General features: G+C 45.5%; 1 protein-coding gene across 1 annotated transcript; it reads left to right on the plus strand.

The window, feature by feature from the left end:
* The first annotated feature begins 338 nt into the window (after window positions 1-338).
* Window positions 339-14314, plus strand: pole (polymerase (DNA directed), epsilon). Its single transcript, XM_069683274.1, has 48 exons — window positions 339-400; window positions 551-686; window positions 781-861; window positions 970-1014; window positions 1095-1187; window positions 1313-1467; window positions 1556-1700; window positions 1794-1874; window positions 1969-2076; window positions 2163-2273; window positions 2403-2488; window positions 2584-2703; window positions 2805-2937; window positions 3025-3138; window positions 3234-3446; window positions 3530-3637; window positions 3729-3857; window positions 3935-4037; window positions 4114-4260; window positions 4335-4480; window positions 4566-4714; window positions 4827-4919; window positions 5210-5512; window positions 5631-5826; window positions 5942-6156; window positions 6511-6613; window positions 6716-6796; window positions 6875-6997; window positions 7095-7304; window positions 7446-7658; window positions 7755-7898; window positions 7994-8134; window positions 8243-8396; window positions 8792-8898; window positions 9043-9219; window positions 9332-9555; window positions 9633-9853; window positions 9962-10166; window positions 10340-10513; window positions 10766-10891; window positions 12248-12380; window positions 12468-12660; window positions 12746-12877; window positions 12968-13161; window positions 13269-13469; window positions 13587-13712; window positions 13842-13931; window positions 14053-14314. The coding sequence occupies exons 1-48, from the start codon at window positions 339-341 to the stop codon at window positions 14173-14175; spliced, it is 6867 nt and encodes a 2288-aa protein (XP_069539375.1). The 3' UTR covers window positions 14176-14314.
* Window positions 14315-14977: the final 663 nt, after the last annotated feature.

Here is a 14977-nt window from a genome sequence, read left to right on the forward strand (position 1 = left end):
GATTAAGAATTTTTAATTGTGGTATCTTAGGGCATGAGTACACCAATGACATTGCATTGACAGCAAAACGGTGCAGGATTTTCGGTTTGAGTGATTTAGCGCTTTCATAATAAACGATCTTTGTTCTTTCTCCTCTCTGTGCTGTTCTCGCGGGAACTGAAGGAACCCGCCAAAGTAAGAAAACACAAGCCGCGTTGGTGACAGTGACAGAGAAAGCTTGAAGACAAACCTTTGAAATAACTCGATTAACGTCTTCCAAATGCACATTTTCAGACAGACTCTGAAAGTGGGAATTTGATTTATTTCGGCGCGTTGTAGCCGACAGACCACGATAGAAGATGGTTCTGCAAAACAGTGGAAGGTACCGATCTGAGCGAGGACAAGGAGACCAGGAAAACCAGTAAGTTGCTCCACCTTACATCCACACTGAACGCTGTTTTTAATATCTCTAACCAGCTACAATATACTGTAAGTGACACTTAAAAGCAGGATAGTGGCTGTCAAAAGGGAACCATAAACTCAATGGAGCTGTCATGCGTGTTTGATCCAGGGACGATGGATCCGCGATGTCAGCACTCAAGCGGCTGGAGCGCAGCCAGTTCACCGACGAGATGGACGCCCGATTCGGCTTCGACAGGATGAAGGAGCCGGGGGAGAAAACGGGTTGGCTGATCAACATGCATCCTGTAAGTCTAACACAGTGTCAAGTTTTGAGCTGTTTAAATATCTTGGGGAGAGATGATGATCATTTTTATGACACTGGTAATTTTCTGCTTCCAGACAGAGATCCTGGATGATGACAAGAGGATGATCAGTGCTGTGGACTATTACTTCATTCAGGAGGATGGAAGCAGGTTTAAGGTGAGATTGGAAAACCCCAGTTAAAACTTAACTAGGTCCTTGACAGGTATTATTGTGTAATAACACACTTGCTCTAACATATCCATCCTGATATTTTTCTGTCCGTAGGTGGCCCTCCCGTTTAAGCCTTATTTCTACATAGCCACTAAAAAGGTAAGAGAGTGTTTGTCAATTGGTTCTTTAGATGTTTGCTTCATTATTTATTTCCTTTTAAGACTACTTTTTTTTTGCAGAACTGCGAGAGAGAAGTTATCTCATACTTGTCAAAGAAGTTTCAAGGAAAGGCGGCAAAGCTTGAAATTGTACCGAAAGAGGACCTTGACCTGGTGAGCGTTAGTTTTTAGTGTCCTTAGACAACACTAGTGTTTCATACTATATAACACAAACAAAATAAAAGACACATGTAACGTAACACTTAACATCTTGTACTACGCTGGCTTGTTGTTCTCAGCCGAATCATCTCGTCGGGCTGAAGAGAAGCTACATCAAGCTGTCGTTTAACACCGTGGACGACCTCATCAAGGTGAAGCGGGAGATCTCTCCGGCGGTGCGCAAGAACAGAGAGAGGGAGCAGTCCAATGATGCTTACACCTCCATGTTATCGAGGTACAGACAAACCAACACACTCATTTGCTTCCCCTTTTAATGTCCACTTTATTATAAGTCCGTTGACATCTTTTGTTGGTTTTTGCAGTGCCTTATCGGGTGGAAACGTGACCTCAGCAGATGAAGAGGGGATGATGAAGAGCATTTCAGACCAGTTAGACAACATAGTGGACATGAGGGAGTATGATGTGCCGTACCATGTGCGGTTATCAATCGACCTCAAGATCCATGTGGTAAACAGAGACTCCTGCCATCCTGATGTTGTTTTAAAATCCTGTAACATACAAGAGTTCACTGTTTTCATCCTTACCATCTGTGTGTCTCAGGCTCACTGGTACAATGTGCGATACAGAGGCAGTGCTTACCTGCCAGAGATTGTGCGCAGAGACGATCTTGTGGAGCGACCAGTATGACCATTTTAAAATTTATGTTGCATAATGTTGGGATCTGCCAGTTGTTGAGGGTTTGCCAGTGACATCACTTTATCGTTGTTTCTTTTAGGACCCTGTTGTTTTGGCTTTTGACATCGAGACCACCAAACTGCCGCTGAAATTCCCAGACGCAGAGAGTGATCAGATCATGATGATCTCCTACATGATTGATGGACAGGTGAGTTGTATTTCCTCCGCACATTTTTATATGTACGCTGTTGCTGATGTATCTGTCAACTCACTGAGCTGTTGTTTCCTTTAAAGGGGTTTCTAATCACAAACAGAGAGATCGTCTCTGAGAACATCGAAGACTTTGAGTTCACGCCCAAACCGGATTATGAAGGGCCTTTCACCGTGTTCAATGAGGATGATGAGGTACATAGCTGCAGAACAGTAGATGCGCTGCAGTGTAAATAAAGAATGAAGCGCTTGAAAATAATTTTACAATAAACAGATGTGATGCTCTGTTATTTGAAATAACATTGCAACCTGATTTGGCTGCAGGCGGCCCTCATTCAGAGGTTCTTTGATCACGTTCAAGAAACCAAGCCGAACATCTTTGTCACATACAACGGAGACTTCTTTGACTGGTGAGCTGTTTTAATAAAATGACGACATTAATTGCTCACACACTTCCTGTGATTTTAACCTTTTATCTCACTTGCTATGTTTCCACTCTTTACAGGCCTTTTGTTGAGACTCGGGCTTCCCTACATGGACTGAGCATGCACAGGGAGATCGGTTTCCAGAAGGACAATCAGGGAGAGTACAAGTCCACTCAAGCCATCCACATGGACTGCTTAAGGTGTGCACGCCTCTGATTCTGTTAAGATTATATCAAAGTGATTTGCATACATGATGTTCATTTTACATTAATTCTCCTAATCTGCTTCTCCTCTGTGTCAGGTGGGTAAAAAGAGACAGTTACCTGCCGGTGGGGAGTCACAATCTGAAGGCAGCAGCAAAGGCTAAGTTGAGCTACGACCCAGTGGAGCTTGACCCCGAGGAGATGTGCCGCATGGCAACCGAAGAGCCGCAGGTACCGCGTCAGTTTGATAAATGTAGAAATAAGTTTCTTTGAGTGAATTTTGTTGATTTATTTAAAATGTTCTCTGTTTTCTATCAGACTTTAGCTACCTACTCTGTGTCTGACGCTGTGGCCACATATTACCTGTACATGAAGTACGTTCACCCCTTCATCTTTGCTCTGTGTACCATCATCCCCATGGAGCCGGATGAGGTTTGTGTATTTTATGCATTTATTAAAACAAAAAAATAAAATAAATCAAATCATGTATTTTGTTAATGAATCATTTCCTTTATCGATGTCACCAGGTGCTGCGTAAAGGTTCTGGCACTCTGTGCGAAGCGCTGCTCATGGTGCAGGCCTTCCACGCAAACATCGTCTTCCCCAACAAGCAGGAGCAGGTCTTCAACAAGCTGACGGACGACGGCCACGTCATGGACTCGGAGACCTACGTGGGCGGCCACGTAGAGGCGCTGGAGTCAGGCGTGTTCCGCAGTGACATCCCCTGCCGCTTCAAAATGGTACAGTTCAACTTACAGCTGGTTCTTTGCTTCACTGCTTTAGTTGGTTTGGAGCGTGACGGTTTGGTTCGGTGTGTTGACAGAACCCCGCTGCGTTTGACTTCCTGCTGCAAAGAGTGGAGAGGACGATGCGCCACGCCATCGAGGAAGAGGAGAGCATCCCATTGGAGCAAGTCACCAACTTTAATGAGGTATGTTGATTTTTTTTTCCTTTCTTTAAGTGTTATTATTTTTTATAACAAATCAGCTTATAATGATTTCATGTCCCCGGTGTTTTCTCAGGTGTGCGATGAGATCAAACAGAAGCTAACTTCCCTGAAGGAGGTTCCAAACAGGATCGAATGCCCTCTTATCTACCATCTGGACGTCGGGGCGATGTACCCCAACATCATCCTCACCAACCGCCTGCAGGTGACACAAATATCAAACAAAAGAATGAATAAAACATGTAAAGGATCAAATTTAAAACTTTAATTTAAATTTTACAGCCGTCTGCTATGGTCGATGAAGCCACCTGTGCTGCCTGTGACTTTAACAAACCTGGAGCCACCTGCCAGAGGAGGATGGCTTGGCAGTGGAGAGGGGAGATCAGTAAGTTTAATGTTGTGTAAAGACCTGAGGCTGCTGCCAACATTGATTCTACAGTGTTTAATTTTGTTTCCTGCAGTGCCGGCCAGCCGCAGTGAGTTCCACCGCATCCAGCAGCAACTGGAGTCTGAGAAGTTCCCACCATTTTTCCCCAACGGTCCGCCTCGGGCCTTCCACAATCTGAACAGGGAGGAGCAGGCCAAGCATGAGAAGAAACGCCTGGCAGGTACTCTCCTTAGGCTTTGTGCTAAATGACTGGTTGCTAAAAGCATAGTTTGACCAGTCTTGTGTTTGTCTCAGACTACTGTAAGAAAGCCTATAAGAAGACTCACGTCACCAGGCGGGAGGAGAGAGTCACCACCATCTGTCAGAGAGAAAACTCCTTCTACGTCGACACCGTGAGAGCTTTCAGAGATCGGCGTTATGAATTCAAAGGACTCCACAAGGTATGTATTGGTATTGATTGACATTAATATAGTAATTATCCTTATCAGCCATTAAACACTCCTTCATTTATTATCTTTGCTGCAGGTGTGGAAGAAGAAGCTGTCAGCAGCTCAGGACAACGGAGACGCCGCTGAGGTGAAGCGCTGCAAAAACATGGAGATCCTGTACGAGTCTCTTCAGCTGGCTCACAAGTGTATTCTCAACTCTTTCTACGGCTACGTCATGAGAAAAGGGTTCGACTCTGCTACTGTTGCCTTCATTCAAATCATCGTACCTCCTCTGTAACGTGAGCTCTTGAGCCTTCGCTGCTGGTGCTGATGATGTGTGTCTCTGTGTCTCCATCAGGGCGCGCTGGTATTCCATGGAGATGGCTGGCATCGTGTGCTACACTGGAGCCAACATCATCACTCAGGCCAGAGAGCTGATTGAACAAATAGGGTGGGTGTCATAATGATGATGTTGTGCCTTATTACAGAGATTAGCTATTTCAACAGAGCAAGGTCGGCTTACTCAGGTTAGATGGACTTGGACGAGATCCAACACTCAATGTTTCATCAGCCGATTCATGCCAAGGTGTTGGCCTGTGTCCAGCTCTTGCAGTGGGGTTTTTGTCTTACCTTCTTTTGCTACTACCTCAGATATTGTAAGAGATCCCTTTTATTTGAACTGAAAGATACTGCTTATGTAGCATAAATCACATCTTGTACATCTACTTCTCTGCTCCTCAGGAGGCCCCTGGAGTTGGACACTGACGGCATCTGGTGCGTCCTCCCCAACACTTTTCCTGAGAACTTTGTAGTAAAGACCAGCAACGAAAAGAAGCCCAAGGTGACCATCTCTTACCCCGGGGCCATGCTGAACATCATGGTGAAGGAGGGATTCACCAACGATCAGTACCACGAGCTGGTCGACCCCGCGACCCTCACTTACAACACCAGGTCTGAGAACAGCATCTTCTTTGAGGTGGATGGGCCGTACCTCGCCATGATCCTGCCCGCCTCCAAAGAGGAAGGGAAGAAGCTGAAGAAAAGGTGGATTTTTTTTCTTCTGTTATCAAATGTGCTACAGGATGTGACCCTGGATGGATTTATTTCCAACAGTAATCTCCATATTAAAATGTGATTGTGAAGGTTTCTCTCTTCTTTTCAGGTATGCTGTGTTTAATGAGGACGGCTCTCTGGCAGAGCTGAAGGGGTTCGAGGTGAAGAGAAGAGGAGAGCTCCAGCTCATTAAGATTTTTCAGTCGTCAGTGTTTGAGGCTTTCCTCAAAGGAACCACTCTGGAGGAGGTGTACGCCTCGGTGGCCAAAGTGGCCGACTACTGGCTGGATGTTCTGTACAGCAAGGTACAAATCTGTCTAATGGTGTAAAACTGTATTCTAGCTTTACAAAAATCTAAACATTCATTCTAGTCCTTATTACCTTCTCAAAAGCTGATAATGTGTTCCTCTGGTTTTCCAGGCTGCCAACATGCCCGATGCGGAGCTGTTTGAACTGATCTCAGAGAATCGCTCGATGTCCAGGAAGCTGGAGGATTACGGGGAGCAGAAGTCGACTTCTATCAGCACAGCTAAGAGACTGGCCGAGTTCCTGGGAGACCAAATGGTGAAAGATGCAGGTCTGAGCTGCCGCTACGTCATCTCACGAAAACCAGAGGGCTCTCCTGTCACAGAAAGGTGGGTCTGCAGTTCTGAAGATAAAATAACAATGTAATATCTCAGGACTTGTGGAAGGGCCCTGTGTGTGACAGTTATACTTGTCGCTCCATTCACATCACTGCTGAAGATTACAGTCATGCTGTTAGTATAATGTGCACTAAAACACTGACTTTAGGGCGTCTTGTGGCCTTGTTGTTAAGAAACAATGTAACTACAATGTCCTAGTTGGATTTTCTGCTGTTAGCTGGATTAAATACAATCATGTCAGTGTTGCTTTCCATGTGTTAAATGATTCTGCAGAGGCACTTTGTAACCTAAGCAGAGTAAAAGCCTTGAGAGTGACACTGACTGATGTGTGTCTCCCCCGATCAGAGCCATTCCTCTGGCCATCTTCCAGGCAGAGTCCAGCGTGAAGAAACACTTCCTCCGCAAGTGGTTGAAGATGCCCAGCCTGCACGACTTGGACATCCGCTCCGTGAGTTTTCCAACAATGTTTTATACACTTCAGTACGAGCTTGGAGTTTTCTATGTTAATTAACTTTAGTGTTTGATCTAACATTACTGCGGGTCTTTTTAGATCCTTGATTGGAGTTATTACATAGAACGGTTGGGGAGTGCCATCCAGAAAATCATCACCATCCCAGCAGCTCTTCAGCAGGTAACACTTATCATCCCTCTCTCAGTCGATCCTGGGACGATGTACGGATGACATTTTAATGTTTGTGTTCATCTGCAGGTGAAGAATCCGGTGCCCAGAGTGAGGCACCCTGACTGGCTTCACAAGAAACTCCTGGAGAAAAACGATATTTACAAGCAGAAGAAGATCAGTGAGCTGTTCACCAGTGAGGGCAAGAGACAGGTTTGTTCCCCTCTCAGTAAAATGTCCAGTCAGACTAAACCTTATCTATGTTATTCTGTGATTTAGTTTTCTTCTGCAACCACCTCTTCTCTCTCAGGTGGCCCATCAGCCTCTTCAAGCAGGCCAAGCTGCAGACATAGAGGACTTTGGGATGCCAGCCAAACCTCTGCAGCCAGCCATCCTCATCAGCACCAAGCGGAAGCGCACTTCTCAGGGAGAGGACAGCCAGGTGGAGTCTCAGGATGTGGAGCTCACTCAGTCCTGGAGAGAGATACTGGGGCCTCCCCCACCTACGGGAAACACACGGGTAAGCTAGCAAAGCACAAAGTGTTTCCTGTTTTATCTGACTCTGAGTCTTCTCCCGAAATGTGATATTTTTCCTGAGAATTATTACAAAACTCTCAGAAAAACGTATTATATAACATTGACTCTGTGCGTGTGTGTACAGGAGGAGCGTCTAGTGTGGCTGCGGTACCATAAGAAGAAGTGGGAGCTGCAGCTGAGGCAGAGGAAGGAGAGGAAGAAGAGGAGGAGGCTGTTGGATGGTGAATCTCAGCCTGTAGGCGGGGGAGTGATCAGAGACGGACCCACAACCGGCCTGGGAAGCTTCCTCCGCAGAACAGCGCGCAGCATCCTGGACATGCCGTGGCAAATAGTGCAGGTGGGGCAAAAGTCGCCTTCATTATCGTCCTCAAGTCATTTAAACAATGAGAAAATCATCTAATGTTGTCCCATGTGATATCCTGATCCCTCTCAGATCGCAGAGACGAGTCACCCCGGTCTGTACAAGCTGTGGGCTGTGATTGGAAATGACCTCCACTGCATGAAGCTCAACATCCCTCGCGTCTTCTACGTCAACCAGAAAGTCCCAAAACAGGAGGAGGGAGCCACGTACAAAAAGGCACGCAATAAGAACATGCATTTAAAAACGTAAGCAGTTATGATAAATGTTAAAGCAATTGTTGTGATACTCACTATGATACATGTTGGCCACAGGTGAACCGCATGCTGCCTCGCTCCAACATAGTGTACTACCTGTATGAGTACTGTGTGCCAGAGGACATGTACCAGGAGCACATCAACGAGATCAACGCTGACCTGTCTGCACCAGATATTGAAGGCGTCTATGAAACACAGGTATCGTATTAATATAAAAAGTTTTGTGACCTCTTTCATGATGCTCTTTATGTCTCTGAGTTATATACCATTGTAAACGTACTACAGCAGTAACGTGATCTCCTTCAGGTCCCGTTGCTGTTTCGTGCTCTGGTGCAGCTGGGGTGTGTGTGCATGGTCAATAAGCATGTTGTGAGGGATCTGGCCGGCAGGGAGGCCGAAACTTTCGACCTGGAGCATCTGGAGATGAGGTCTCTGGCCCAGTTCAGCTACCTGGAACCTGGTAAGATCTGTTTTGTTTGTTTAATTTACCATTTGGCTCAGTCAGAGCAGGAGAGGCAGTTTTACTTACATCATGCATGTTCTCCCTGTGCACGTGAGGGTTCTCTCCAGGTACTCCCGGTTCCTCCCACAGTCCAAAGACATGCTCGTTAGGTTCATTGGTGACTCTAAAAATTGCTCGTAGGTGTGAATGTGAGCGTGAAAGGTTGTCTGTCTCTATGTGGCAGCCCCTGTGATTGACTAGCGATCATTCCAGGGTGTGCCCCGCCTCTCGCCCAATGACAGCTGGGACAGGCTTCAGCATCTCTGCGACCCTGAAACGGATAAGCAGTATAGAAAATGGATGAAAGGATGGATGGAAGTTTAACATCAGTGTTACGTTTCTTCTCTTCTCAGGGAGTGTTCGCCACATGTACCTGTATCATCACAGCCAGGGTCACAAGGCTCTGTTTGGCCTCTTCATCCCTTCTCAGCGTAAAGCCAGCATCTTCGTTCTTGACACAGTAAGAACAATACAGCTTGTTTTTTCCTCCAATACCATCGTTTGGTGTTTTGGGAGATTTTTCTTGTTGTTTTAACCCGTCATGCATCCCTTCCCAGCTGACAAAGAACAACCCTCAGGATCTGTCTGCATTTTGTCTCCTAAGGTGAGAAGTAACCAGATGCCCAACCTGAGTAACCTCTACACAGCTGAGCGCACCGCTCTGCTGGAGAAGACGACCGAGGAGCTCCTGCCTCCTGAGAAACACAACTTCGAGGTCCGAGCTGAAAACGACGTGAAGGCTATTTACCGCGCTCTGCAACGTATACTGCTAAACTACAAGGTAATATACACTGCAGCTTTTTAAAATACATACACAACTATTTTCTTTGTGTTCATATGTGTAAGTCGACGATGTATAATCGAGGCTCTGCTCGGTCTGTTGCCGTAAACAGGAGGAGCGTCGGGGACCCACCCTCATCGCGCTGCAGTCAAACTGGGAGTTGCGGCGGCTGTCAGCGGGGATGCCCGTGCTTGAGGAATTCCCAGTGGTTCCAGTACATGTGGTTGATGAGATCAGCTATAACGTGCTGGACTGGCAACGCCACGGTGCCCGGCGGATGATCCGCCACTATCTCAACCTGGACAGCTGCCTATCACAGGCCTTCGACATGGCCAGGTAAGAACTGCACGTTGCTGGCTCTGTGGACTTTACATTCAGACTACAGAAACACTCATAATGTCTCTCACTTTCAGGTATTATCACTTACCTGTGGGGAACTTGCCTCAGGATGTGTCCATCTTCGGCTCAGACTTGTTCCTGGCAAGACATCTACGGAAACACAACCACCTGCTGTGGCTCTCACCCACAGCCAGGCCCGACCTCGGAGGGAAAGAGGCTGATGACAGTCGTCTGGTCATGGAAAGTGACGACAGGGGCTCAGTGGAGATCAATGCTCAAGGATGCTATTCCACAGGTACGCACACAGCAGGGACACACTGATAAATTTGCTGACGAAGCAACTGCACATTCTTGAAGTGTCCTTTTCTCTGTATTAACGTTTGATCCTGTTTGTTTCTTTCAGTTTGTGTTGAGCTGGACCTGCAGAGCCTGGCGGTGAACACCATCCTCCAATCACAGCACGTCAACGACATGGAGGGCGGAGCCAGTCTGGGTGTCAGTTTTGATGTCATCCAGCAGGCCTCGCTGGAGGACATGATGTCAGGAAACCAGGGCGCCAGCTCTGTCGCTAGCTACGATGAGACTGCTCTCTGCTCAAACACCTTCAGGTGGGTAAACATTCGCTGCACATATAAACCCACATGCATATTGTCTAACAATACACGCGCGGCCAGAAGGTAAACTTTGGAAACTGGCTGTGGTTTTTTTCTATTGTCTCACGCTTCTTGTTGTTCCTCGTTGTTTGGCTAACCTCAGTGTTTGCTGTGTCTTTTGTGAGCAGGATCCTGAAGAGCATGGTGGTTGGATGGGTCAGAGAGATCACGCAGTACCACAACGTGTACGCAGACAACCAGGTGATGCACTTCTACCGCTGGCTGCGCTCCCCCAGCTCTCTGCTCTTCGACCCTGCACTGCACCGCACGCTGCACAACATGATGAAGAAGGTGTTTCTGCAGTGAGTGCAACATCCTCCTCCAGACTGCAAAACAATGTGTGTTTAGTCTTAAAAGCTCACAAACACCAGCCTGTCCAAGGACCTTTTTTCGCCCTTAGAGATTTCTGGATGTCTGGTCTTGAATTGAATTGAAAGAGATTATCCCTGTTTGGGAATATAACAACATAGTATGAACTCCTTGCATTACTGTATCTCTCCTGTTGATAAACATCGTAGATATAGTGTCATTGGTTTTCTCTGTTCTCCTTACAGGTTGGTCGCAGAGTTCAAACGCCTCGGCTCCACTGTGGTGTACGGAAACTTCAACAGGATCATCCTGTGCACTAAAAAACGGAGGATTGATGATGCCATTGGCTACGTAGAGTACATCACCAACAGGTCAGATATTTGATAGATATTGTATTGGTCTGAATATATGTTTTTTCCCCCTTGAATTACATCTGAAAAACTGGGATCGTCTTATATTTGGGGTCTAGACTTGTAAAGGCCAATGTACTAAACAACAGTAAACAGTGGCACTTACTAAAGTGGTGTACCCCTCATGACTGAGGCCAGCTGTCACTCACAGTGCCAGGGGGATGAAAGATGGAGAGACACGGAACAAATGCCTTAAAAGTAGGTCAAGTTAACAACAAATGAGTAATGATGTCAGTTTTAAGCTAACTCAGTGCCCTGTCCTCCTGCGCTCTCAGCGGGCATAGCCCGGCCCTTTGCACCTTGGTTAAGGCCCGAAAAAACGCCGCAACAGGCCGTTGTACCGCCACGTACAGTCTTACCTAACAGTTGGTAACAGAGAGAATCATACCATCGTCCGTAAAACGGCCGCTCCCAAGAGACTGAGAGGAGAGTGTGTGTGTTAGTGAAAAACAGAACAAAGGTCTGCCCGGAGCTGTCATCCAGCTGTTTACAGACTGCTCTATACACAGACTTCCCTTGGATGGTTAATGATTTATTGACATTGTTAAAGGTATTTTATTGTATTTAAATGTTACAATTTAATCTTTTAAAGAAATTGAAAACGTGATTTTATCTAAAAGGTAAAATTGTTTTCTTTGATCTTCAAAAAGTCTTCGTCTTGAAAGGGGGAGCTTATACTGGGACCAATGCTGTAATTCATATTTTCAATACACAAGTGGACAAATATAAACCTTTATCTACTGTATGTTTATATATTAAAGACCTTAATGTAAAACAAACGTTCCTGTATTTGAAAAAACAAACAAATTAGTTTTTGTATCTGTTTGTCATGAGTTCTCTGAAGGAAGAGCAAGAATACTAAATTCAGAATAAAAAAACACAGCCGCCTATTAGAGCAGTTCAATGTTTGCCAAACATGATGTTGTGGTCTCCATCATTATCAGTGAATTATACAAAGCAAACAAAGAGGAGGAAAACTGCCCATTAGACTAATGGAAGGAAATTAAAGGGTGGAGTCATGTCAATATATCGATATTCTAACCGGAGCGTGAATATCTTACGGGATTTTGGTCGTTGTGATGTTGTTGTGGCGAGCGCCAAATGTTTCTCTGGCCCCCGAGGCGGAATTAAAGCAGCATTTCTGGTTTATTGTGACTTAGACACACACTGATGCTTTTAACTGTTCGATCAATATTACTAATGATCAACATAAACATCTTTATAGTCAGCTCAGAAGTTTGTTTTCTCTCCTTTGTCATTCTGTCCTCATATAACCCCAAACCTGAAATCACTTATAACTTTTCTTTTCTCCTCCAGCATCCACTCCAGAGAAATCTTTCACTCCTTATCCATCTCCTTCTCCCGCTGCTGGGAGTTCCTGCTGTGGATGGATCCGGCCAACTGCGGCGGCGTGAAGGGCAAACTGCCCTCCAGCTTCCTGCTCGGAGAGGTAATTCAAACTTCTGCCTGAGAATTCATTTAATCAAAGTCGCAGAAAAGAGTCGCTCATGTCTCCTTTATGGTCCCTTTTTTTTAGGATGGAGCCAAAGAGAAGAAAAAGAGACAAGAGGAGGAGGGCAGCGAGGATGAAGAGGAAGAGGAAGTTGAGGAAGATGATGGTGATGGAGAGACAGATGAAGTGGAGGAGCTGATTGAGAGCAACTGGAACATCATGCAGTATCTGCCCCAGACTGGGTCCTGTCAGAAATACTTCCTCATGATCGTCTCCGGTAACAAATAATCAATACACATTCGATTTTTTATCTTTCCTTTTCTGTTCATTAACTCTTACAAACACACTTTTTTCCTCACCAGCTTACATTGCAGCAGTCTACCACAGCATGAAAGAGGAGCTGAGACGCAACGCTCCTGGTGCCACTCCAGTCAAGAGACGAGGAGGTAGCCAGGCTACCCAGCAGGCAGTGGGGGACTTGAGTGCTCTTCCTGGTAAGATGCTGTTTGGGACGGGTCTTTTGACTGTATTTAGACAGATTTCCTCCCAGATGTGATGTTTTTTTTAAACTCTCTCTCCCACAGGAATGATCTCCTTCTCCCAGGAGTATGTGTCCAGCGAGCTGACCCAGAACTTTTTCACCATCACGCAAAAGATCCAGAAGAAAGTGACGGGCACCAGGAGTGTGACGCAGCCCTCAGAGATGTTCCCCGTCCTGCCCGGATCCCACCTGCCCCTCAACAACCCAGCACTTGAGTTTATCAAATATGTCTGCCAGGTAAGGATGATATAGTATACTGACCCAAACCACTCTAAAAGGTCATGATTTTCCTCTGCTGTGCACCAGCAGTTCCATCTGCTCAACTCCACCTTCTATCTCTTCAGGTCCTCTCCCTGGATGCAAACATAGTGAACCAGGTGAACAAGCTGAAAAGAGACCTACTGCGTCTCGTCGACGTCGGAGAGTTCTCAGATAATGCCCAGTTCCGCGACCCCTGCAACTCCTACATCCTGCCAGAGGTCATCTGCCACCACTGCAACTTCTGTCGGGACCTCGACCTCTGCAAGGACCCGTCTGTGTCACAAGTGAGGAGGGAACGATTCATAGGCATTAAAAACAACACTGTTACCCGCTCCTGTGTTTGCACATGCTTATTCAGCTGTACTTAATTCCAGCTTGATGGACTGTTTTCCTCTCCTCAGGACGGATCAGTGTTGCCTCAGTGGTTCTGCTCAAACTGCCAGGCGCAGTATGAGACCGAGTCTATCGAGATGGCTCTGGTGGAAGCTCTGCAGAAGAAACTGATGAGCTACACGCTGCAGGACCTGGTGAGGAAAAAAGCAGATTTAATAAACAATAGAGACAGTTATTATTCTAACAAAATTGTGTTTCTGGAGCCAAATTTTTACACATTTATTTCCTGAAGCTGCCTCACTGCTAAAAATCTGTGTTTTTAGGTGTGTACAAAGTGTAAAGGAGTGAAGGAAGCGAACACACCCTTGTACTGCAAATGTGCTGGAGACTTTGACCTCACTTTCTCAGCCAAGGTTTTTTACTCTCCAATACTTTACATCATACTTTACAAATGTTACAAACATTACATCATTAAAATTAGTGATGAAACGTGATTGTTCCTGTTTGACACTATGTTCTCTTCTTCATTTAAAGAGCTTCTCGGAGCAGATCACAGTGTTTCGGAACATAGCGTCTCATTACAGCATGAGCTTCCTGGAGGAGACCATCGACTGGCTGCTCGTTATGAGCCCACACATCAGCCAGAACGCTCGCTGAACGTGACGTCCACCACAGAAGTGCAGCAATCCAACGTCTACATCAGTGACAAATACTTGTGCACTTATTCCTCAGCGTTAATGATGTCTGTTTGGTGGCGTGTAATTAGGGGAGTCAGGCTGGAGGGGAAATTTGTGAACTGTAGATATTTTGAAAGTCTTGATTATGCCTTAAAAACATTATGTATGTGTGAATTTCAGTGTGTTAATAAATATTTTTCCAATTGTTTTAACCTGGATGTATTTCAGTTATATAATTAAGAGAGCCGTTGACTCAAAGGATTGTCTTCATAAATCAGCAGCCAGTCTGAACTTTTTCCTCATTGAGCTGCCCGTGTGTCTGTTGTGGTTTATGTGACCTGAACTGATCCAACCTCACCCACATTTATCCTTTTAACTCACAGTGAAACACACAAGCCCTTGTCGAATGCTGCTTTATTGCAAGTTGCATAATCGTTAAGTGGCAATTATGAAGCTAATTTTGTTAGAGTCCTATTCTTGTGGTAAGGATTATTGGAGAGCAAGGACCCTATTTTCTCCTCGGGCAAATACATCACATTTATGAGAAGCTAAAGATGCTCAAAAAAACTCGAAATAGTATGTGGCTGACCGTATCAGGTTGATGATGGTGATCTAATTTATTTTGGATAAGTCTACACATTTATTAGGTTGTTAACGTCTGAACATTTTAACAGCAAAGACATATAAAGAGGAGGCATTTCTGGCTCGTTGTGAATACATTTTGTGCTGTAGTTTAATGTGGAAGAATCTTTCTGAGGTTGGGGATTTTTCTTGAGCAAGTC

This window comes from Semicossyphus pulcher, unplaced genomic scaffold, assembly GCF_022749685.1.
Source record: "Semicossyphus pulcher isolate SPU_LCO1_2020_fin unplaced genomic scaffold, fSemPul1.0.p SCAF_6, whole genome shotgun sequence".
Classification (NCBI taxonomy): domain Eukaryota; kingdom Metazoa; phylum Chordata; class Actinopteri; order Labriformes; family Labridae; genus Semicossyphus; species Semicossyphus pulcher.

Coding starts and splice junctions, on each gene's coding strand:
- pole (XM_069683274.1), top strand. CDS start 339: ATGGTTCTGCAAAACAGTGGAAGGTACCGATCTGAGCGAGGACAAGGA. Junction 3,139..3,233: donor TCCCCATGGAGCCGGATGAG/GTTTGTGTATTT, acceptor CGATGTCACCAG/GTGCTGCGTAAAGGTTCTGG. Junction 7,899..7,993: donor AGGGAGCCACGTACAAAAAG/GCACGCAATAAG, acceptor TGTTGGCCACAG/GTGAACCGCATGCTGCCTCG.